General features: G+C 45.1%; 1 protein-coding gene across 1 annotated transcript in view; it reads right to left on the bottom strand.

Annotated features, from left to right (window-relative positions):
- Positions 1-23,800, bottom strand: part of mgat4c (mgat4 family member C) — a gene marked incomplete at its 3' end in the record, with an annotated part of 116,091 nt that overhangs the window by 4,198 nt on the left and 88,093 nt on the right. The window contains exons 2-3 of the mRNA XM_084334772.1: positions 8,089-8,240; positions 5,136-5,283 (exon numbers count right to left, since the gene is read on the bottom strand). Coding sequence (XP_084190898.1) covers positions 5,136-5,283; positions 8,089-8,240 — 300 coding nt within the window. The remainder of the gene's footprint in view (positions 1-5,135; positions 5,284-8,088; positions 8,241-23,800) is intronic.

Here is a 23,800-nt window from a genome sequence, read left to right as displayed (position 1 = left end):
GGAACGATAGATAATCGATGTTGAATGGGCCATAGTAATGCAGATATAGCTATAATATTTAAAAAGTTATAGCCCTGCAAAGAAGGTAAACATCTCCATAGGCTTACAGCGCTGGCAGAGAGGGCATAATGATGGGCACAATGCCCGGCACCCAATGTGTTAAGGCCATGAACAAAATTATAAACTAAAACTGCGACCAAATTGTATGCTGGTACCAGCAGTCACACCAGTGGCCACCAGTTTAATTCTGAGCCCTGTAACACCTGAGGTCCACTGTGCCTTAAAATGGTGTCTAGAAAAAGAAAGAAGAAGAATTCATCCTCAGATACTGTATTATATCACAATGGGGAAAACCTTTCAGAAAACAAGTGACACATACTGTACGAGTTTAACATTTTAGTCAATTATGGTAACTTTCATGGGTTTACATGGTATGTGGTGTTTAAGATGCATTTTCAGATGGGCTGGGAGCCTATGCAGTGGTGTATTGGCACATTGTCTTCACTTGCTCAATAAAGTGTTTTATTATACAACATTTCGATAAAATACTTTATTGAGCAAGTGAAGACAGTGTGCAGGTGTTCCTGACTCCTGACATTTTTACTCCACCAACATCCAATCGCAACAATTTTACAAGAGACCTTTGATGGCCAGTGATGTAATGGCAACATACAGTAGCCAATATTTTTCAGTAATGGTAAGAGTATAAAAAATTATTGCTGACTTAATTTTTGTATCAAGGCAAGAAGGATTTGGAATTCATGATTTGGTTTCCCATAACCAGAGAGAACGTACAGTGTCCCACCCCTTAATTTGTCATATCATACTGAAATCAATTAGCAAAACTGTGACTGTGACAGTACTTAACACTTTAACTGCCACACACGAGATATCTCGGGTTTCCAATAGTTATGTTGAAAGCCACTCAAGAGATTTCTCGGATTTTCTTTTTTTAAGCGATCTGAAATCATATTGCATCACGCGAGCCTACCCGAGTATACTCGAGCACCGCCGGCGATCATATGTGGAAAAAAGCGCCCCCTATCGTCTCCCAGATGACATAAGGGATTTTGGAATGGACTCAATGAAAATGGATGGGGAAAAAAATCCGGTACTCCACATTTTCCAGTCCACTGATCCAGCCGGGGTTACCACAGTTCATTCTGGAGCCTCTCAGCCCCGCGGAATCATGTACTGCACTGTATACACGTTGGATCCATACACTTATCGATTTTTTCGAATGGTGATCAGGAATTGGAATATACCAGTTGGATACCATCTGATGTCAGGTAAGGAATCTATGTTATCAGTGTTAGGATAATCAGACTAAATTTGATGAAGATATAGGCTGTTTTGTGAAATGGGCTCTTTCGGTTTCACTGGAAAAGTCCAAGAGGAAATGAACACGCCGATTATCTGTGTGCGGCGCGAATGTGCTTACGTGCACGTATAATATTGATCATCTAGCGTTTATTTGAAAACGATTCATAAATAGGCCGACGAATATCGACGTTCTGGAATATTCCAGTAAAAGACGATTATCACAGAATGGTCTAGAATGAACTGTTTTTTATTTCAAAACGGGTGCTTTTCAAAATGCTCTGAAACGGAAATGAAGCGATAAAAAACCAATCTGCCTTGACAGCACTGACTGGAAAATAGTCTTTGATAAGCGACGGGCAGATTAGACACATAGCCATAATTTAAAACATAGATTAGGCGATATTAACGTTAACATTGAAGTGGACCGTGGCACCAAGGGGGTAAAAAGGAAAACCCGGCTTGGCACTCAAAGTGTTAAGATTCTTTTCTGTAAGAAGGAGTCCATATACTGACTCAGACCTGTGAGCATGAACCTGACCATGTAGCCTACTTGAAATCAAGAACATGTTACGACAAATCGCGACAGGTCAGACAAATTATTTTACAGCGTAGGCCTGAAGCCATCTAGATCAGTATTGGTCTATCTGTCTGTCCCCATAAAAGTAGGCCAATTAGAGCTGACGACGTCACTAATATCACATGCTGAAACAGCTAGGCCGGAGGCCTGTATCAGTTCCGCAACCGTTCCTATTTCCGGGGTAGGCCTGATTGGCCCCGACAGGCACGTGACCCGCCGCGGCCACGCCCCGCGGCAGCCCCAGGACGCAGCAACGAGGCTGCTGTGGTTCACCGCCGCTTTCCGCCTTCAACGCCGCAGAGTTACCATACGCTATACAATATACTATGCAATGTACTAATATACAATACGGCTCACTTTTCCCACTTCAATGACAGAGCCGCTGTTTAATAATATTGTCGCGGCGGAGCTCCGTCGCGGCAGCATTATGTAGCAGTAATCCCCCCTTTTTTACCATCAACAACTAGCTCAATTGGTAACGCTGCTTGGCTGTGGATCCTATGGTCCGTTTGTGACAAGTTCTATTCCCTTAAAACTTTTATTTTTTTTAACGTGCATTGCACTATAGCGTATTGTATATTGTATGGTACAGTAACGGTCTCTGGAGCGCAACAGTAAGAAGCATTTGCACTGCAACGCATACACCTTACTGTAAATTGTACCTCATCCCATTTCTGCTTTGCACTATAGCGTATTGTATATTGTATATTGTATTAGTGTTGTCACGATACTGGAATTTCGACTTCGATACGATACCTTGAAAAGTATCGATACTTTCGATACTTTCGATACCAAAAAAAAAATTATAATAATTTTTTTTTATTATTATAATAATATATATATATATTTTTTTTAACAAATTTTGCTTTTGTTGCTGGTTGATTCTCCTCAGCTTCTCTCTGGTACTATACGAGAAGATAAAGAGAGAGAAAGAGAGAAAGAGAGAAAGAGAGAGTGGCTGCTGGAGATTTTAGGTCTACTGAGCGCACCTTTCTAGTTATGACCCGAAAACAAGGGTACTTGAGAGAGAGAGAGAGAGAGAGAGAGAGAGAGAGAGAGAGAGAGAGAGAGAGAGAGAGAGAGAGAGAGAGAGAGAGAGAGAGAGATTTCTCTGGAGCTATGTTCGGAGCATTTATTAACGTTACATTTTCAACAACATTGCTGCTAATTGGACACTTCATGGAGGCGGGGTAACGTTGTGTCGAGTTCATGCGTGTACTGGTGTAGGATGGGCTCCGGCTCCGCTCAACCTAACGTTGGAAACGGGGTAGTTGTGTCGAGTTCATCCGTGTACTGGTGTAGGATGGGCTCCGGCTCCGCTCGACCTAACGTTGGAAACGGGGTAGTTGTGTCGAGTTCATGCGTGTACTGGTGTAGGATGGGCTCCGGCTCCGCTCGACCTAACGTTGGAAACGGGGTAGTTGTGTCGAGTTCATGCGTGTACTGGTGTAGTGGGCTCGGCTTGACGTTACTCCGTTTCCATGAAGTAATAGGTGGCCAGCTAGCTAGCATTAAGCTAACGGAGGAACGACAGCTAACGTTAGCTAATAATAGCGTTGTTTACAAACTGAAGACAGGGCTGCGCTGCCCGGCTGTGAGGGGAGGAGGCTGCAGCAGCTTGTGTCTGTTGCTCTGAGCGAGGAGGAGGAGGAGGAGGAGGCGGAAGGGCAAGGCTCTGGCAGCGCGTCTGTCTGTCAACAACTTGCGGGAGCAAGCCAGCTGGTACCGATACTGCAGAAAGTATCGGTACTTCGGGAAATGAGTATCGAAGCCGTTTTAAATATTCAGTATCGATATGTATCGATACTTCGATATTTTTGACAACACTATATTGTATGGTACAGTAACGGTCTCTGGAGCGCAACAGTAAGACGCATTTGCACTGCAACGCATACACCTTACTGTAAATTGTACCTCATCCCATTTCTGCTTTGCACTATAGCGTATTGTATATTGTATATTGTATGGTACAGTAACGGTCTCTGGAGTGCAACAGTAAGAAGCATTTGCACTGCAACGCGTACACCTTACTGTAAATTGTACCTCATCCCATTTCTGCTTTGCACTATAGCGTATTGTATATTGGTACATTGCATTGTATATTGTATGGTACAGTAACGGTCTCTGGAGCGCGCCAGCATTTGCACTGCAACGCATACACCTTACTGTAAATTGTACCTCATCCCATTTCTGCTTTGCACTATAGCGTATTGTATATTGTATGGTAACTCAGTTACTTATATTCTGCATCGAACGCTGTACATATGTCTCTATACTATTTTATTTCATACAACAATGTATGCCTTTCAAATGTTAAATGATAAATGATTGCATGATACACACTGAAATAATCCTGCGCTCGCGCAAATTTGCTGCTGCGGGCGGCGTTGAAGGCGGAAAGCGGCTGTGAACCACAGCAGCCTTGTTGCCGCGTCCTGGGGCTGCCGCGGGGCGTGGCCGCGGCGGGTCACGTGCCTGTCGGGGCCAATCAGGCCTACCCTGGAAATAGGAACGGTTGCGAAACTGATACAGGCAGCCCAGACATCAAGCTAGCTAGCTCTGAGCTGCCTATCAAGTCGTGTCAAAAATCCATTCCATTCATGGAAATAAATGGCATCAAAATGTGTCTGAGAATATTTTTTTTTGTATGCCAGAAACCAAGCTACATTCACCAGCAACACACAGGAGATTTGCCATATCCTCTTTGACAATAGGAAAAGACAAATATTAGCCTAGTGCGTTAATCACAATGAGCAATGCTAATGTCGGTGAATGTTTGCTACTCAATATTTTGGCTACACATGTTGTCTTTTATAAAGGCCTTCGTAAATCATACAATTCAGGGAATTATCAGTATTGCATTCAGATGAAATCATGACAGCTAACTGAAATATTGAGTAGCAAACATTAGCAGATATTAGGCTATGCTAATTGCAATTAGGGCTTTGCTAATGCTAATTTCCCTATTTCTGTATGGATAGGGATATGCAAGCTAGCAAGTTGATTTAATGTCAGCTGTTTCATTACAGGCCTGCCTCCTATGTGCCGTTGTTAGAGTATTGGTCTTGTTTTAAGACCACCAAGTCGGCCCTGAGCCGTTAGAGTTAGATAATAGGTATCTGCTTTCAAGGTTTGGGAGATATTTGCTCATGTTCACAAATATAGATTGAACTGTCCTAGGCCACAGATATACCACAAACAGAATGCATTCAATTTAATGCTACAGTACACTTACTCTTGCGATTCAAGGGGGTCCCGGCGAGATAGCGATACGAGACGTTAATATTTCCAGAGAAATTGGTGAGGTCTCGGAAGGTGTGAACGTATCGCTCAGAGTTTGGAGGGTGAGCCGATGTCTCTCTGAGCTGCCTTTTGTCCTCCTCCTGAAACACGGAACAAAGACATGAGATGACTTGACAATGTGAAGCCAAAACCAATCAAGGTCTCATATGATCCATGGAGAAAAGAAGGCACAGGCATCTGCTCATACATTTCTCAAAATCAACCTTGAATAATTAATATAAGAGAAAGAGGAGGGGGTAATCATATTTTGTCACTGAAACCTGTCTGGAGCATCCTGTTTTTGATGTGCATGGGCTAACCCTTGTCGTTTGGAGACAAAAGGGATTTAACAAAACCCTCCCAGGCAGTTTGCATTAGCCAAGCAAATGGACTCTGGGAGAAGCACTAGAGAGTAGAGAATGTGAGCGACTTCTCAATAATTTAAATAACAAATACAGATAATGTGCTATGATCACAAATTTTTGATGCTATCATGAATAAGAGATATGTCATCTGCATGATTTCAACTTGGGTCCATATCGTGAAAATTTAAACATGTTGCCTTTGAAAACGAGCAACTGTGAAAGGGACAACATGGTTCGATTTTACAAATACAAGTTCACTTTGGGTTACAAAAAACATGCTGGGTCAATTTAATTTGTGACGCATCTCAGAGGACTATAAACATCTCAATGGGTATTTCACCTAAATGTAACAACTTTCAAGCACCAGCCGTCTTCTTCAGTGTCAGACAAGAAGATACATACCAATTTCTCCTCTGGCTGCAAACTAGCCTAGCTTAGCACAAATGGACGGAAGCAGATACAGGCCAGCTAGCCCAGCTGTTTGCCAAAAACACCTCTTCCAGAGTTTTAATAAGCTACTGTAGGCTAGTGGTCCGTATCAACTTCTATTCATTTGTGCTTTACATTTAGTCATTTAGCTGACGCTTTTATTTATTATTTCACATATTGATTGAAGAGGTGTGTTTTTAGTTGATGGCGGGAAATTGGGAGGGTTTCAGCTGTCTTGACGGGTGGGACGTTTATTCCACCATTGTGGAGCGAGGACAGAGAATAGCCTGCTTCACGTTGATGACCCCCCAGGAGCCTGAATAGAAGTTGGTCTGAGGCGGCCTGAAGATGCAGAGCGTAGGGGTCTTGAGGGTGTGTAGTTAGAGACCATTGACCGGAGGTAGGAGGAGCTAGGCTAGCTTGCAGCCGGATAGCTTTCTACTGAATGCACAGTGAGGACATTGGTATCTATCTTCTTGTCTGACAGTTTCCCACAATGTTGCTGTATTCCTTTAACACTTTGACGACCACGGTTTGCAGTGTAATATGGTTCTAGACGACCAGGGTTTGTCAACAAACCGATGTACTTTTGGATAGCTATATATATACTTTATAGTATTGCTATCTGTCCATTATCATTGTCACTTGAGTGCATAAACCGTGCCTTCATAATGGCTTAAAGAAAATAAAAATCCATCGGTTGGTTGTCATTTTATAGCGTTGTGAATATAAGCTTTATCGCAGTTTTCGTCTTTTTTCTGGAAAGCTATTTATAGGGCTAAAGGCTAGTCACGTTATATCGAACGGCATTTCTGTTGTATATATACGAATGAAATAAAACAAACTGCTTAGCATCCGGACTATTACAGAGCATCTCCCGCCTGGACTACTGCAACTCCCTCCTGACTGGTATCACCTCCCGCTCCCTCCATAAACTGCAAATGGTCCAAAATTCAGCCGCCCGCCTCCTCACTAACACCCGGTCCCGCGAACACATCACTCCTGTCCTCCACTCCCTCCACTGGCTCCCGATCAAACACTGCATAAACTTTAAAACACTACTCCTCACCTTCAAAGCCCTCCACAGCCTGGCCCCCCCCCCCTACCTGACTGATCTCCTTCTTCCCTACCGCCCCACTCGTTCCCTCCGGTCCTCCTCCACTGCTTCCCTCACTGTCCTGACATCCAAGCTTAAAAACTTTGGAGATCGGGCCTTCTCTCGTACTGCACCCCGACTCTAGAACTCCCTCCCCCAGTCCATCAGAGACTCCCCTACACTCTCCACCTTCAAAGCTCGCCTCAAAACCCACCTGTTCTCCCTTGCCTTCAACCCCCCCCCACCCATAAACCCCCCCCCCCCTCCAACCTGATTGATGTCTGTCTCCAGTCTTTTTTGTGCTATCATGCTGTCTTCCCTGTTCCCCCCATGGTCTCATGTTCCTTTTGTTTTGTTTCTTTGTTGTTTCTTTGTTTTTGTTTCTTTGCTTTTGTTTCTTTGTTTGTACTCTTGCTCCCGACTATTGTCAGCGACTTCGGGTTATTGAGAAGCGCTATATAAATTAAATGAATTATTATTATTATTATTATCTATGGATGAAATGGGGGCGGCGGGGGACGCCGATAAGTATTATTGATTAGCAATACAGTGTGCGTTCAAGTAGCCACATTCACTGATCGATCGCTTGCGTGTTACAACAATGTCCAATCCGGCTGTAATTTGGGTGAATAGTATCCTACCGTCAGCCCATGTGATCGCCGGCAGCATTTCCCCATTATTCATCGGCATCTGGTAGATCGATATGTCCATTGACTGATCATAAATCCCATTATTTCAGGCTGAAATCTGCGCTTCGAACCGTGATCCACGGTGCAGGATGTTCGCCTGGGACCCAGGCTCATATGAAACGCCCAAAGACAGTAAAAATGTTTTTCCCCATTCGCCCTCAATGATACTGCAGTGGAGCGATGGCGCCCCTAAGCGGATCTGGCCGGTATTGCATGTTGCGGAAATCAAATATGCGGGTAAATCTGCAGAGTCGATCGGGGACGTTAATACGGTTATTAATATGGAATAAAACAATAACAACTTGCCACGAGTTAACTTGCACTCACCAGCACGTAGCCATCCTCAATGTAGAGGTTGAGGAAGAGGAGAAAGGTGATGAGGAAACCAAGGAAAGGGATGGTGGAGCGTTTCCTGAGACACCTCATCTTGTCCAGGGACTTCCAGACCAGCCTCATGGTGTACAGACTCTCACTGGGATCTGGAGGGAGAAGAATAAGGAGGAGGAGGAGGAGAGGGAGACACATTAGACAAAGACATATCAGGCCGGCTTGCTGCCTTGCTCCGAATGTCATCAGCCTGAGCCGTTGCATGCAAATCATCTGCTTTTCTTTCAAGCATCAATAGTTTCTAAGGGAATTCATATTAGCCCCAGACTTCCCATTGTACGTCATCCTAATCTTCCGCTGGAATCATAATTACTTTTCAATACACTCCTAATGAGATGTAATGGGGTACTTCTTCTTTTCGGGGGAGAGGTGTACCAAATCCACTGATTGCTAAAGAACATAGCAGCTAGAAGAGAGATGGAAATCTCGGTGGCCCTCAGGCGTTGACATCACTGGACTAACGATGACAATCACATGCTTGTAGTCATTGGGAAAGAAAAGGATATGGTTTGACGTTTCGAGGGCACATTCCTCCAAGGTACCTAATTGTATAATGTGTGCATACATCTTCTCTGGCTTACTCTAGTGAGAGTTGCTCTCCTAACCTGTGCATGTTAGTGAGAGTTGCTGCTCTAACCCTTGCATGTTAGTGAGAGTTGCTGCTCTAACCCTTGCATGTTAGTGAGAGTTGCTCCTCTTGCATGTTAGTGAGAGTTGCTCCTCTTGCATGTTAGTGAGAGTTGCTCCTCTAACCCTTGCATGTTAGTGAGAGTTGCTCCGCTTGCAGGTTAGTGAGAGTTGCTCCTCTTGCATGTTAGTGAGAGTTGCTCCTCTTGCATGTTAGTGAGAGTTGCTCCTCTTGCATGTTAGTGAGAGTTGCTCCTCTTGCATTTTAGTGAGAGTTGCTCCTCTAACTCTTGCATGTTAGTGAGAGTTGCTCCTCTAACTATTGCATGTTAGTGAGAGTTGCTCCTCTTGCATGTTAGTGAGAGTTGCTCCTCTTGCAGGTTAGTGAGAGTTGCTCTTCTTGCATGTTAGTGAGAGTTGCTCCTCTTGCAGGTTAGTGAGAGTTGCTCCTCTTGCAGGTTAGTGAGAGTTGATCCTCTAACTCTTGCATGTTAGTGAGTGTTGCTCCTCTTGCTTGTTAGTGAGAGTTGCTCCTCTTGCATGTTAGTGAGAGTTGCTCCTCTTGCATGTTAGTGAGAGTTGCTCCTCTTGCAGGTTAGTGAGAGTTGCTCCTCTTGCAGGTTAGTGAGAGTTGCTCCTCTTGCAGGTTAGTGAGAGTTGCTCTTCTTGCATGTTAGTGAGAGTTGCTCCTCTTGCAGGTTAGTGAGAGTTGCTCCTCTTGCAGGTTAGTGAGAGTTGCTCCTCTTGCAGGTTAGTGAGAGTTGCTCCTCTAACTCTTGCATGTTAGTGAGAGTTGCTCCTCTTGCATGTTAGTGAGAGTTGCTCCTCTTGCATGTTAGTGAGAGTTGCTCCTCTTGCAGGTTAGTGAGAGTTGCTCCTCTTGCATGTTAGTGAGAGTTGCTCCTCTTGCATGTTAGTGAGAGTTGCTCCTCTTGCATGTTAGTGAGAGTTGCTCCTCTTGCAGGTTAGTGAGAGTTGCTCCTCTTGCATGTTAGTGAGAGTTGATCCTCTAACTATTGCATGTTAGTGAGAGTTGCTCCTCTTGCAGGTTAGTGAGAGTTGCTCCTCTTGCATGTTAGTGAGAGTTGCTCCTCTTGCATGTTAGTGAGAGTTGCTCCTCTTGCATGTTAGTGAGAGTTGCTCCTCTTGCATTTTAGTGAGAGTTGCTCCTCTAACTCTTGCATGTTAGTGAGAGTTGCTCCTCTTGCAGGTTAGTGAGAGTTGCTCTTCTTGCATGTTAGTGAGAGTTGCTCCTCTTGCATGTTAGTGAGAGTTGCTCCTCTTGCATGTTAGTGAGAGTTGCTCCTCTTGCAGGTTAGTGAGAGTTGCTCTTCTTGCATGTTAGTGAGAGTTGCTCCTCTTGCAGGTTAGTGAGAGTTGCTCTTCTTGCATGTTAGTGAGAGTTGCTCCTCTTGCATGTTAGTGAGAGTTGCTCCTCTTGCATGTTAGTGAGAGTTGCTCCTCTTGCAGGTTAGTGAGAGTTGCTCCTCTAACTCTTGCATGTTAGTGAGAGTTGCTCCTCTTGCATGTTAGTGAGAGTTGCTCCTCTTGCATGTTAGTGAGCGTTGCTCCTCTTGCAGGTTAGTGAGAGTTGCTCCTCTTGCATGTTAGTGAGTGTTGCTCCTCTTGCATGTTAGTGAGAGTTGCTCCTCTTGCATGTTAGTGAGAGTTGCTCCTCTTGCATGTTAATGAGAGTTGCTCCTCTTGCAGGTTAGTGAGAGTTGCTCCTCTTGCAGGTTAGTGAGAGTTGCTCCTCTTGCAGGTTAGTGAGAGTTGCTCCTCTTGCATGTTAGTGAGAGTTGCTCCTCTTGCATGTTAATGAGAGTTGCTCCTCTTGCATGTTAATGAGAGTTGCTCCTCTTGCAGGTTAGTGAGAGTTGCTCCTCTTGCATGTTAATGAGAGTTGCTCCTCTTGCAGGTTAGTGAGAGTTGCTCCTCTTGCATGTTAGTTAGAGTTGCTCCTCTTGCATGTTAGTGAGAGTTGCTCCTCTTGCAGGTTAGTTAGAGTTGCTCCTCTTGCATGTTAGTGAGAGTTGCTCCTCTTGCAGGTTAGTGCGAGTTGCTCCTCTTGCATGTTAGTGAGAGTTGCTCCTCTTGCAGGTTAGTGAGAGTTGCTCCTCTAACTCTTGCATGTTAGTGAGAGTTGCTCCTCTTGCATGTTAGTGAGAGTTGCTCCTCTTGCATGTTAGTGAGAGAGTTGCTCCTCTTGCATGTTAGTGAGAGTTGCTCCTCTTGCATGTTAGTGAGAGTTGCTCCTCTTGCATGTTAGTGAGAGTTTCTCCTCTTGCATGTTAGTGAGAGAGTTGCCCCTCTTGCATGTTAGTGAGAGTTGCTCCTCTTGCAGGTTAGTGAGAGTTGCTCCTCTAACTTTTGCATGTTAGTGAGAGTTGCTCCTCTTGCATGTTAGTGAGAGTTGCTCCTCTTGCATGTTAGTGAGAGTTGCTCCTCTTGCAGGTTAGTGAGAGTTGCTCCTCTTGCAGGTTAGTGAGAGTTGCTCCTCTTGCAGGTTAGTGAGAGTTGCTCCTCTTGCATGTTAGTGAGAGTTGCTCCTCTTGCATGTTAGTGAGAGTTGCTCCTCTTGCATGTTAGTGAGAGTTGCTCCTCTTGCAGGTTAGTGAGAGTTGCTCCTCTTGCATGTTAGTGAGAGTTGCTCCTCTTGCATGTTAGTGAGAGTTGCTCCTCTTGCAGGTTAGTGAGAGTTGCTCCTCTAACTCTTGCATGTTAGTGAGTGTTGCTCCTCTTGCATGTTAGTGAGAGTTGCTCTCCTTGCATGTTAGTGAGAGTTACTCCCCTTGCATGTTAGTGAGAGTTGCTCCTCTTGCATGTTAGTGCGAGTTGCTCCTCTTGCATGTTAGTGAGAGTTGCTCCTCTTGCAGGTTAGTGAGAGTTACTCCCCTTGCAGGTTAGTGAGAGTTGCTCCTCTTGCATGTTAGTGAGAGTTACTCCCCTTGCATGTTAGTGAGAGTTGCTCCTCTTGCATGTTAGTGAGAGTTGCTCCTCTTGCATGTTAGTGAGAGTTGCTCCTCTTGCATGTTAGTGAGAGTTACTCCCCTTGCATGTTAGTGAGAGTTGCTCCTCTTGCATGTTAGTGAGAGTTGCTCCTCTTGCAGGTTAGTGAGAGTTGCTCCTCTAACTCTTGCATGTTAGTGAGAGTTGCTCCTCTTGCAGGTTAGTGAGAGTTGCTCCTCTTGCATGTTAGTGAGAGTTGCTCCTCTTGCATGTTAGTGAGAGTTGCTCCTCTTGCATATTAGTGAGAGTTGCTCCTCTAACCCTTGCATGTTAGTGAGAGTTGCTCCTCTTGCATGTTAGTAAGAGTTGCTCCTCTAACCCTTGCATGTTAGTGAGAGTTGCTCCTCTTGCAGGTTAGTGAGAGTTGCTCCTCTAATCATTGCAGGTTAGTGAGAGTTGCTCCTCTTGCATGTTAGTGAGAGTTGCTCCTCTTGCATGTTAGTGAGAGTTGCTCCTCTTGCATTTTAGTGAGAGTTGCTCCTCTAACTCTTGCATGTTAGTGAGAGTTGCTCCTCTAACTATTGCATGTTAGTGAGAGTTGCTCCTCTTGCATGTTAGTGAGAGTTGCTCCTCTTGCAGGTTAGTGAGAGTTGCTCTTCTTGCATGTTAGTGAGAGTTGCTCCTCTTGCAGGTTAGTGAGAGTTGCTCCTCTTGCAGGTTAGTGAGAGTTGATCCTCTAACTCTTGCATGTTAGTGAGTGTTGCTCCTCTTGCTTGTTAGTGAGAGTTGCTCCTCTTGCATGTTAGTGAGAGTTGCTCCTCTTGCATGTTAGTGAGAGTTGCTCCTCTTGCAGGTTAGTGAGAGTTGCTCCTCTTGCAGGTTAGTGAGAGTTGCTCCTCTTGCAGGTTAGTGAGAGTTGCTCTTCTTGCATGTTAGTGAGAGTTGCTCCTCTTGCAGGTTAGTGAGAGTTGCTCCTCTTGCAGGTTAGTGAGAGTTGCTCCTCTTGCAGGTTAGTGAGAGTTGCTCCTCTAACTCTTGCATGTTAGTGAGAGTTGCTCCTCTTGCATGTTAGTGAGAGTTGCTCCTCTTGCATGTTAGTGAGAGTTGCTCCTCTTGCAGGTTAGTGAGAGTTGCTCCTCTTGCATGTTAGTGAGAGTTGCTCCTCTTGCATGTTAGTGAGAGTTGCTCCTCTTGCATGTTAGTGAGAGTTGCTCCTCTTGCATGTTAGTGAGAGTTGCTCCTCTTGCATGTTAGTGAGAGTTGCTCCTCTTGCAGGTTAGTGAGAGTTGCTCCTCTTGCATGTTAGTGAGAGTTGCTGCTCTAACCCTTGCATGTTAGTGAGAGTTGCTCCTCTTGCAGGTTAGTGAGAGTTGCTCCTCTTGCATGTTAGTGAGAGTTGCTCCTCTTGCATGTTAGTGAGAGTTGCTCCTCTTGCATGTTAGTGAGAGTTGCTCCTCTTGCATTTTAGTGAGAGTTGCTCCTCTTGCATGTTAGTGAGAGTTGCTCCTCTTGCATGTTAGTGAGAGTTGCTCCTCTTGCATTTTAGTGAGAGTTGCTCCTCTAACTCTTGCATGTTAGTGAGAGTTGCTCCTCTAACTATTGCATGTTAGTGAGAGTTGCTCCTCTTGCATGTTAGTGAGAGTTGCTCCTCTTGCAGGTTAGTGAGAGTTGCTCTTCTTGCATGTTAGTGAGAGTTGCTCCTCTTGCAGGTTAGTGAGAGTTGCTCCTCTTGCAGGTTAGTGAGAGTTGATCCTCTAACTCTTGCATGTTAGTGAGTGTTGCTCCTCTTGCTTGTTAGTGAGAGTTGCTCCTCTTGCATGTTAGTGAGAGTTGCTCCTCTTGCATGTTAGTGAGAGTTGCTCCTCTTGCAGGTTAGTGAGAGTTGCTCCTCTTGCAGGTTAGTGAGAGTTGCTCCTCTTGCAGGTTAGTGAGAGTTGCTCTTCTTGCATGTTAGTGAGAGTTGCTCCTCTTGCAGGTTAGTGAGAGTTGCTCCTCTTGCAGGTTAGTGAGAGTTGCTCCTCTTGCAGGTTAGTGAGAGTTGCTCCTCTAACTCTTGCATGTTAGTGAGAGTTGCTCCTCTTGCATGTTAGTGAGAGTTGCTCCTCTTGCATGTTAGTGAGAGTTGCTCCTCTTGCAGGTTAGTGAGAGTTGCTCCTCTTGCATGTTAGTGAGAGTTGCTCCTCTTGCATGTTAGTGAGAGTTGCTCCTCTTGCATGTTAGTGAGAGTTGCTCCTCTTGCAGGTTAGTGAGAGTTGCTCCTCTTGCATGTTAGTGAGAGTTGATCCTCTAACTATTGCATGTTAGTGAGAGTTGCTCCTCTTGCAGGTTAGTGAGAGTTGCTCCTCTTGCATGTTAGTGAGAGTTGCTCCTCTTGCATGTTAGTGAGAGTTGCTCCTCTTGCATGTTAGTGAGAGTTGCTCCTCTTGCATTTTAGTGAGAGTTGCTCCTCTAACTCTTGCATGTTAGTGAGAGTTGCTCCTCTTGCAGGTTAGTGAGAGTTGCTCTTCTTGCATGTTAGTGAGAGTTGCTCCTCTTGCATGTTAGTGAGAGTTGCTCCTCTTGCATGTTAGTGAGAGTTGCTCCTCTTGCAGGTTAGTGAGAGTTGCTCTTCTTGCATGTTAGTGAGAGTTGCTCCTCTTGCAGGTTAGTGAGAGTTGCTCTTCTTGCATGTTAGTGAGAGTTGCTCCTCTTGCATGTTAGTGAGAGTTGCTCCTCTTGCATGTTAGTGAGAGTTGCTCCTCTTGCAGGTTAGTGAGAGTTGCTCCTCTAACTCTTGCATGTTAGTGAGAGTTGCTCCTCTTGCATGTTAGTGAGAGTTGCTCCTCTTGCATGTTAGTGAGCGTTGCTCCTCTTGCAGGTTAGTGAGAGTTGCTCCTCTTGCATGTTAGTGAGTGTTGCTCCTCTTGCATGTTAGTGAGAGTTGCTCCTCTTGCATGTTAGTGAGAGTTGCTCCTCTTGCATGTTAATGAGAGTTGCTCCTCTTGCAGGTTAGTGAGAGTTGCTCCTCTTGCAGGTTAGTGAGAGTTGCTCCTCTTGCAGGTTAGTGAGAGTTGCTCCTCTTGCATGTTAGTGAGAGTTGCTCCTCTTGCATGTTAATGAGAGTTGCTCCTCTTGCATGTTAATGAGAGTTGCTCCTCTTGCAGGTTAGTGAGAGTTGCTCCTCTTGCATGTTAATGAGAGTTGCTCCTCTTGCAGGTTAGTGAGAGTTGCTCCTCTTGCATGTTAGTTAGAGTTGCTCCTCTTGCATGTTAGTGAGAGTTGCTCCTCTTGCAGGTTAGTTAGAGTTGCTCCTCTTGCATGTTAGTGAGAGTTGCTCCTCTTGCAGGTTAGTGCGAGTTGCTCCTCTTGCATGTTAGTGAGAGTTGCTCCTCTTGCAGGTTAGTGAGAGTTGCTCCTCTAACTCTTGCATGTTAGTGAGAGTTGCTCCTCTTGCATGTTAGTGAGAGTTGCTCCTCTTGCATGTTAGTGAGAGAGTTGCTCCTCTTGCATGTTAGTGAGAGTTGCTCCTCTTGCATGTTAGTGAGAGTTGCTCCTCTTGCATGTTAGTGAGAGTTTCTCCTCTTGCATGTTAGTGAGAGAGTTGCCCCTCTTGCATGTTAGTGAGAGTTGCTCCTCTTGCAGGTTAGTGAGAGTTGCTCCTCTAACTTTTGCATGTTAGTGAGAGTTGCTCCTCTTGCATGTTAGTGAGAGTTGCTCCTCTTGCATGTTAGTGAGAGTTGCTCCTCTTGCAGGTTAGTGAGAGTTGCTCCTCTTGCAGGTTAGTGAGAGTTGCTCCTCTTGCAGGTTAGTGAGAGTTGCTCCTCTTGCATGTTAGTGAGAGTTGCTCCTCTTGCATGTTAGTGAGAGTTGCTCCTCTTGCATGTTAGTGAGAGTTGCTCCTCTTGCAGGTTAGTGAGAGTTGCTCCTCTTGCATGTTAGTGAGAGTTGCTCCTCTTGCATGTTAGTGAGAGTTGCTCCTCTTGCAGGTTAGTGAGAGTTGCTCCTCTAACTCTTGCATGTTAGTGAGTGTTGCTCCTCTTGCATGTTAGTGAGAGTTGCTCTCCTTGCATGTTAGTGAGAGTTACTCCCCTTGCATGTTAGTGAGAGTTGCTCCTCTTGCATGTTAGTGCGAGTTGCTCCTCTTGCATGTTAGTGAGAGTTGCTCCTCTTGCAGGTTAGTGAGAGTTACTCCCCTTGCAGGTTAGTGAGAGTTGCTCCTCTTGCATGTTAGTGAGAGTTACTCCCCTTGCATGTTAGTGAGAGTTGCTCCTCTTGCATGTTAGTGAGAGTTGCTCCTCTTGCATGTTAGTGAGAGTTGCTCCTCTTGCATGTTAGTGAGAGTTACTCCCCTTGCATGTTAGTGAGAGTTGCTCCTCTTGCATGTTAGTGAGAGTTGCTCCTCTTGCAGGTTAGTGAGAGTTGCTCCTCTAACTCTTGCATGTTAGTGAGAGTTGCTCCTCTTGCAGGTTAGTGAGAGTTGCTCCTCTTGCATGTTAGTGAGAGTTGCTCCTCTTGCATGTTAGTGAGAGTTGCTCCTCTTGCATATTAGTGAGAGTTGCTCCTCTAACCCTTGCATGTTAGTGAGAGTTGCTCCTCTTGCATGTTAGTAAGAGTTGCTCCTCTAACCCTTGCATGTTAGTGAGAGTTGCTCCTCTTGCAGGTTAGTGAGAGTTGCTCCTCTAATCATTGCAGGTTAGTGAGAGTTGCTCCTCTTGCATGTTAGTGAGAGTTGCTCCTCTTGCATGTTAGTGAGAGTTGCTCCTCTTGCATTTTAGTGAGAGTTGCTCCTCTAACTCTTGCATGTTAGTGAGAGTTGCTCCTCTAACTATTGCATGTTAGTGAGAGTTGCTCCTCTTGCATGTTAGTGAGAGTTGCTCCTCTTGCAGGTTAGTGAGAGTTGCTCTTCTTGCATGTTAGTGAGAGTTGCTCCTCTTGCAGGTTAGTGAGAGTTGCTCCTCTTGCAGGTTAGTGAGAGTTGATCCTCTAACTCTTGCATGTTAGTGAGTGTTGCTCCTCTTGCTTGTTAGTGAGAGTTGCTCCTCTTGCATGTTAGTGAGAGTTGCTCCTCTTGCATGTTAGTGAGAGTTGCTCCTCTTGCAGGTTAGTGAGAGTTGCTCCTCTTGCAGGTTAGTGAGAGTTGCTCCTCTTGCAGGTTAGTGAGAGTTGCTCTTCTTGCATGTTAGTGAGAGTTGCTCCTCTTGCAGGTTAGTGAGAGTTGCTCCTCTTGCAGGTTAGTGAGAGTTGCTCCTCTTGCAGGTTAGTGAGAGTTGCTCCTCTAACTCTTGCATGTTAGTGAGAGTTGCTCCTCTTGCATGTTAGTGAGAGTTGCTCCTCTTGCATGTTAGTGAGAGTTGCTCCTCTTGCAGGTTAGTGAGAGTTGCTCCTCTTGCATGTTAGTGAGAGTTGCTCCTCTTGCATGTTAGTGAGAGTTGCTCCTCTTGCATGTTAGTGAGAGTTGCTCCTCTTGCATGTTAGTGAGAGTTGCTCCTCTTGCATGTTAGTGAGAGTTGCTCCTCTTGCAGGTTAGTGAGAGTTGCTCCTCTTGCATGTTAGTGAGAGTTGCTGCTCTAACCCTTGCATGTTAGTGAGAGTTGCTCCTCTTGCAGGTTAGTGAGAGTTGCTCCTCTTGCATGTTAGTGAGAGTTGCTCCTCTTGCATGTTAGTGAGAGTTGCTCCTCTTGCATGTTAGTGAGAGTTGCTCCTCTTGCATTTTAGTGAGAGTTGCTCCTCTAACTCTTGCATGTTAGTGAGAGTTGCTCCTCTTGCAGGTTAGTGAGAGTTGCTCTTCTTGCATGTTAGTGAGAGTTGCTCCTCTTGCATGTTAGTGAGAGTTGCTCCTCTTGCATGTTAGTGAGAGTTGCTCCTCTTGCAGGTTAGTGAGAGTTGCTCTTCTTGCATGTTAGTGAGAGTTGCTCCTCTTGCAGGTTAGTGAGAGTTGCTCTTCTTGCATGTTAGTGAGAGTTGCTCCTCTTGCATGTTAGTGAGAGTTGCTCCTCTTGCATGTTAGTGAGAGTTGCTCCTCTTGCATGTTAGTGAGAGTTGCTCCTCTTGCAGGTTAGTGAGAGTTGCTCCTCTAACTCTTGCATGTTAGTGAGAGTTGCTCCTCTTGCATGTTAGTGAGAGTTGCTCCTCTTGCATGTTAGTGAGCGTTGCTCCTCTTGCAGGTTAGTGAGAGTTGCTCCTCTTGCATGTTAGTGAGTGTTGCTCCTCTTGCATGTTAGTGAGAGTTGCTCCTCTTGCATGTTAGTGAGAGTTGCTCCTCTTGCATGTTAATGAGAGTTGCTCCTCTTGCATGTTAATGAGAGTTGCAACTCTTGCAGGTTAGTGAGAGTTGCTCCTCTTGCAGGTTAGTGAGAGTTGCTCCTCTTGCAGGTTAGTGAGAGTTGCTCCTCTTGCATGTTAGTGAGAGTTGCTCCTCTTGCATGTTAATGAGAGTTGCTCCTCTTGCATGTTAATGAGTTGCTCCTCTTGCAGGTTAGTGAGAGTTGCTCCTCTTGCATGTTAGTGAGAGTTGCTCCTCTTGCATGTTAGTTAGAGTTGCTCCTCTTGCATGTTAGTGAGAGTTGCTCCTCTTGCAGGTTAGTTAGAGTTGCTCCTCTTGCATGTTAGTGAGAGTTGCTCCTCTTGCAGGTTAGTGAGAGTTGCTCCTCTTGCATGTTAGTGAGAGTTGCTCCTCTTGCAGGTTAGTGAGAGTTGCTCCTCTAACTCTTGCATGTTAGTGAGAGTTGCTCCTCTTGCATGTTAGTGAGAGTTGCTCCTCTTGCATGTTAGTGAGAGAGTTGCTCCTCTTGCATGTTAGTGAGAGTTGCTCCTCTTGCATGTTAGTGAGAGTTGCTCCTCTTGCATGTTAGTGAGAGTTTCTCCTCTTGCATGTTAGTGAGAGAGTTGCTCCTCTTGCATGTTAGTGAGAGTTGCTCCTCTTGCAGGTTAGTGAGAGTTGCTCCTCTAACTTTTGCATGTTAGTGAGAGTTGCTCCTCTTGCATGTTAGTGAGAGTTGCTCCTCTTGCATGTTAGTGAGAGTTGCTCCTCTTGCAGGTTAGTGAGAGTTGCTCCTCTTGCAGGTTAGTGAGAGTTGCTCCTCTTGCAGGTTAGTGAGAGTTGCTCCTCTTGCATGTTAGTGAGAGTTGCTCCTCTTGCATGTTAGTGAGAGTTGCTCCTCTTGCATGTTAGTGAGAGTTGCTCCTCTTGCAGGTTAGTGAGAGTTGCTCCTCTTGCATGTTAGTGAGAGTTGCTCCTCTTGCATGTTAGTGAGAGTTGCTCCTCTTGCAGGTTAGTGAGAGTTGCTCCTCTAACTCTTGCATGTTAGTGAGTGTTGCTCCTCTTGCATGTTAGTGAGAGTTGCTCCCCTTGCATGTTAGTGAGAGTTACTCCCCTTGCATGTTAGTGAGAGTTGCTCCTCTTGCATGTTAGTGCGAGTTGCTCCTCTTGCATGTTAGTGAGAGTTGCTCCTCTTGCAGGTTAGTGAGAGTTACTCCCCTTGCAGGTTAGTGAGAGTTGCTCCTCTTGCATGTTAGTGAGAGTTACTCCCCTTGCATGTTAGTGAGAGTTGCTCCTCTTGCATGTTAGTGAGAGTTGCTCCTCTTGCATGTTAGTGAGAGTTGCTCCTCTTGCATGTTAGTGAGAGTTACTCCCCTTGCATGTTAGTGAGAGTTGCTCCTCTTGCATGTTAGTGAGAGTTGCTCCTCTTGCATGTTAGTGAGAGTTGCTCCTCTTGCAGGTTAGTGAGAGTTGCTCCTCTTGCATGTTAGTGAGAGTTGCTCCTCTTGCATGTTAGTGAGAGTTGCTCCTCTTGCATGTTAGTGAGAGTTGCTCCTCTTGCATGTTAGTGAGAGTTGCTCCTCTAACCCTTGCATGTTAGTGAGAGTTGCTCCTCTTGCAGGTTAGTGAGAGTTGCTCCTCTAATCCTTGCAGGTTAGTGAGAGTTGCTCCTCTTGCATGTTAGTGAGAGTTGCTCCTCTTGCATGTTAGTGAGAGTTTTTCCTCTAACCCTTGCATGTTAGTGAGAGTTGCTCCTCTAACCCTTGCATGTTAGTGAGAGTTGCTCCTCTTGCATGTTAGTGAGAGTTGCTCCTCTTGCATGTTAGTGAGAGTTGCTCCTCTTGCAGGTTAGTGAGAGTTGCTCCTCTAATCCTTGCAGGTTAGTGAGAGTTGCTCCTCTTGCAGGTTAGTGAGAGTTGCTCCTCTAATCCTTGCAGGTTAGTGAGAGTTGCTCCTCTAATCCTTGCAGGTTAGTGAGAGTTGCTCCTCTTGCAGGTTAGTGAGAGTTGCTCCTCTAATCCTTGCAGGTTAGTGAGAGTTGCTCCTCTAATCCTTGCAGGTTAGTGAGAGTTGCTCCTCTTGCAGGTTAGTGAGAGTTGCTCCTCTAATCCTTGCAGGTTAGTGAGAGTTGCTCCTCTAATCCTTGCAGGTTAGTGAGAGTTGCTCCTCTAATCTTTGCAGGTTAGTGAGAGTTGCTCCACTAATCCTAGTGGACCATTTAGTAAATCTGTTATTACTTCTTTAATGCTGTGATTCTCAAACCTCTTAATCTCCAAGCACCCCCAAAATGAATTTGACCCATTTTATATGAGTTTGACTCAGTCTGAGAAGAAAACAATATTAATTAAATGACTCTCCATTTTGCTCGGGACTCCCTGGAACCAGGGACATCTAGGGGTCCCTGGACCCCACTTTGAGAACCACTGCTCAAATGGACCCCAGAAAGAATAGCATTGACCTTGGTAATATGTAATGGGGTTTTACAATAAACAAGTTATCCAAAAACCCTAAATACAAAACCTACAAAATAGCCTAAATAAAATAAGCTCATGTTATAGGCTAAATAGTGACTATTATACCTGTGTAATTAGTAGGCTATATATATTGATCTGTTATCTATATATTAGGATAATACTGATCTATCAGATCTGTTTGTTGATGTAGTCAACCACAATATTACCAATGTCGATATGATCTGTATAAATAAAACACATTTCTACGATAATCGAATTTTGTACATACTATTTTTGTACATACTGAAACAATGTTAGCCCACAATCCTGTGCTGCATGCATCACTGTCAAATACACGTTTTAATTTTTTTTATGTGGTCAATATCAGATTCTAGTGTGAACTGGTCACGCTCCTGAACAGACCTGAATGCGCAAATTAACAACAACGAAGATGGATGTAAAATAAATTGTGACAAATGTCTGACCTGTATCATATGAAAGTGGCCCAAATCAGAATTGAAAAGATCAGATTCAATGTGATTTGAGCTGTTCACACTGTAATGAAAAAAACTGATCTGAGTCACATATGAGTAGAAAAAAACTGTTAGTGTAACTGATTTGGGCCACTTTTGCCTGCAGTATGAGTATGTTTGCGATATATACGGTATATCTGCCCAGTTTTGCTCATCCATGGACACCGATGATACAGAAAAATCACTATCATCGGCTGATACTGATATGGTCACCGTGCATCCCTAGAAAGGACCTTCTGGTCAGAGTTTTTCCCACAAAAAATTGAAAACAAAAAACTGTCCATTAACAGTAACATCAAAAGCACTACAGCGGTTTACAGATTTAACAATGGTGTGTTAGTCCTTCCTTACAGTCAATTAGGTATCAGCATGTTCGTTAGTGCCGGGGCAACAGAACCCCGGAGAAGCCTAATGGAATACAAACCAGCTCTGAAGCTCGGTTCAGTGACCGCACACATCCTTCATTCTCACCAGGAGTCGCTCTCACCTGTGAATAGTCCGGTCAATAACCTCTTTGTGCTCGAAAACTGAATTTAACATATCCATCCGCCGCAGCGCGGTCTTGGCAATTTTCAAATCATTGCTGCTTACTGTGGAGGGTAATTGCCAGTAATTATAGCCTCCATTGTTCCTCATTAGAATGAAGCCAAGATGTGCACCGTTTCAACAAGTCCAGCAGTTGACAGCTACTCATTCACACTGCCTGCATAAATGATAAAGCCCAAAACATACTGTGGGGAGGCGGTAGTAACGAGAGACGACATGTAATCGGGACATGTCGCCGTTCTGTGTGTAATGAAAGGCTGGCTCTTCAAACCTGCCACTCCGATGTCTTTGTCCCCCGCCAACTACACTGTGGCGCGCCACAATCTCTCCATTATTTGCGACGTTTTTTGTCGATAAACTGCAAGGGGGATGATCCCAGCCGGGGGACAGAGCACTGAGTGTACCAAGTCAGCTGTGCCCTCGCATGATGACAGGAGGGATCATTAGGGCCACTCAGCAGATGACTGGCATAAACCAGAAAGCTGCAACGCTGCCGGGACCTGCCTTTCAGCAGAAAAGGCCCCCTGCTGACTACACAGCTCCTCTACCTCTACCTCCAAAATCTCAAGTTCCTCCACCGTGACTCTGTAGCTGCTACTGCTGTCTAGCCAATTCCTTTTTCCATAAAATGATGTCGAGTTAAAGTACAGACAAACTCAAAGGGGGGGGGGGGGGGGGGGTAAAATGGGGGAGGAAATGTCTACCGGTAATGTCCTGTGTATTATTGTTATGTTGTGTTCTGTATGTGTGTTCTGTGTGTGTGTGTGTGTGTGTGTGTGTGTGTGTGTGTGTGTGTGTGTGTGTGTGTGTGTGTGTGTGTGTGTGCGCGAGCGCGTGTGTCTGTCTGTCTGTCTGTCTGTCTGTCTGTCTGTCTGTCTGTCTGTCTGTCTGTCTGTCTGTCTGTCTGTCTGTCTGTCTGTCTGTCTGTCTGTCTGTCTGTCTGTCTGTCTGTCTTCTTTTCTAGTGGCAGGAGTCCAGGGCCAATGCGGCTTCTCAAATGGCCTGAATGTGTTTTAATGGTGTATCATCCTGGCAGACACACAGTCCCCCCCCCCTAAGATCTTCCAAGGCACCATTTCAGGACACAGCACACTTCCAACAGGCTGGCGCTGTTAAATAACCATTATGCGCTGTGTGTGAACTGGACCAAAGGAACCATGCCACCGTCTCTCTGCTTGCTTATGCCCATGGCAGCCCACACTGTGCACTTAATTCACACTGTTCAAATCAACACGCAAATTATTCTGAAAAACCTATGCTTGCAGTATGAGAGAACTCTCTCTGCCTTCCTATACTGGACCCTGGTAGCAGTGAAAGCATGGCAACAGCTGTGTGCTTACTGAGGGAATCAGTAGGGACATCGCCCCTTCCATTCCATTTAGATACCTGACTAATTTGATCACGACTGCAAGATGGCAATTTATTTAATTAAACCTGCAATTTCATTGTTTTATGAATTTAGCTGTTGGGAGGGTTTTTTCGTACTCAGCCCAACTTGGCCCAACTCCGTGATTTAGCTTACTAAAGAGCAATATTTCTTCATGAATACATTACATTGTGATATTACTGTACCTTTTAAAATAGCTCCTCCATATCTGATGGCAGTGAACATTTAATTAAATACCTCTAAGAATGTAATTATTGCATATTTGTGAGTGTTGTTGTTTTTTCTAGGGGGGGGGCATGAATAAGATGTGTTCAGGGACTTTAAGGCATTCTCCACTCCAAAACTATAATTAGTTTATGTAATTTTCCACTCACCCTGATGTTGCACACATGCTGTGTGAGGTTTGGGGATTGACAGCATCTCCGGGGAGGCGGCCACAGCTACTAAACTCTCACCCTTTCCACAGCAATGACGGCCAATGGGGTTTTTCACCCCCGGCTCCTCGTGCATCATGACACACATCTTCTGCAGCTATACAATGAGTCACAGCACTGCAAATCAGTCATTCACTGTAGCTACATGACAAAAAATACATCCTCATATCCTAACTTTTGACAGCACTGTCCACAGGGTTGAGGCTGAGGCGCACGCAAGCTATGCACAAGGTGGTTGGCAATTTGTTTTTCTTTTCACTGGGATACTTTCCCTTTCCTCACAGCATACTCTAAGTATAGGGTGTACCCATGCACTATTCCTCTAGTTGGCTATGCTGCATGGTACAGTAGCATTACGGCATTGGTGGACTGCGCTGCTAGTAGGTGCTGCTAGTAGGTGCGCTGCTAGTAGGTGCTGCTAGTAGGTGTGCTGCTAGTAGGTGCTGCTAGTAGGTGCTGCTAGTAGGTGTGCTTGGTGAAGATAT

Source organism: Notolepis coatsorum, assembly GCF_963971535.1.
Source record: "Notolepis coatsorum genome assembly, chromosome: 18".
NCBI lineage: Eukaryota > Metazoa > Chordata > Actinopteri > Aulopiformes > Paralepididae > Notolepis > Notolepis coatsorum.
This window is presented reverse-complemented; position numbering and strand designations above follow the sequence as displayed.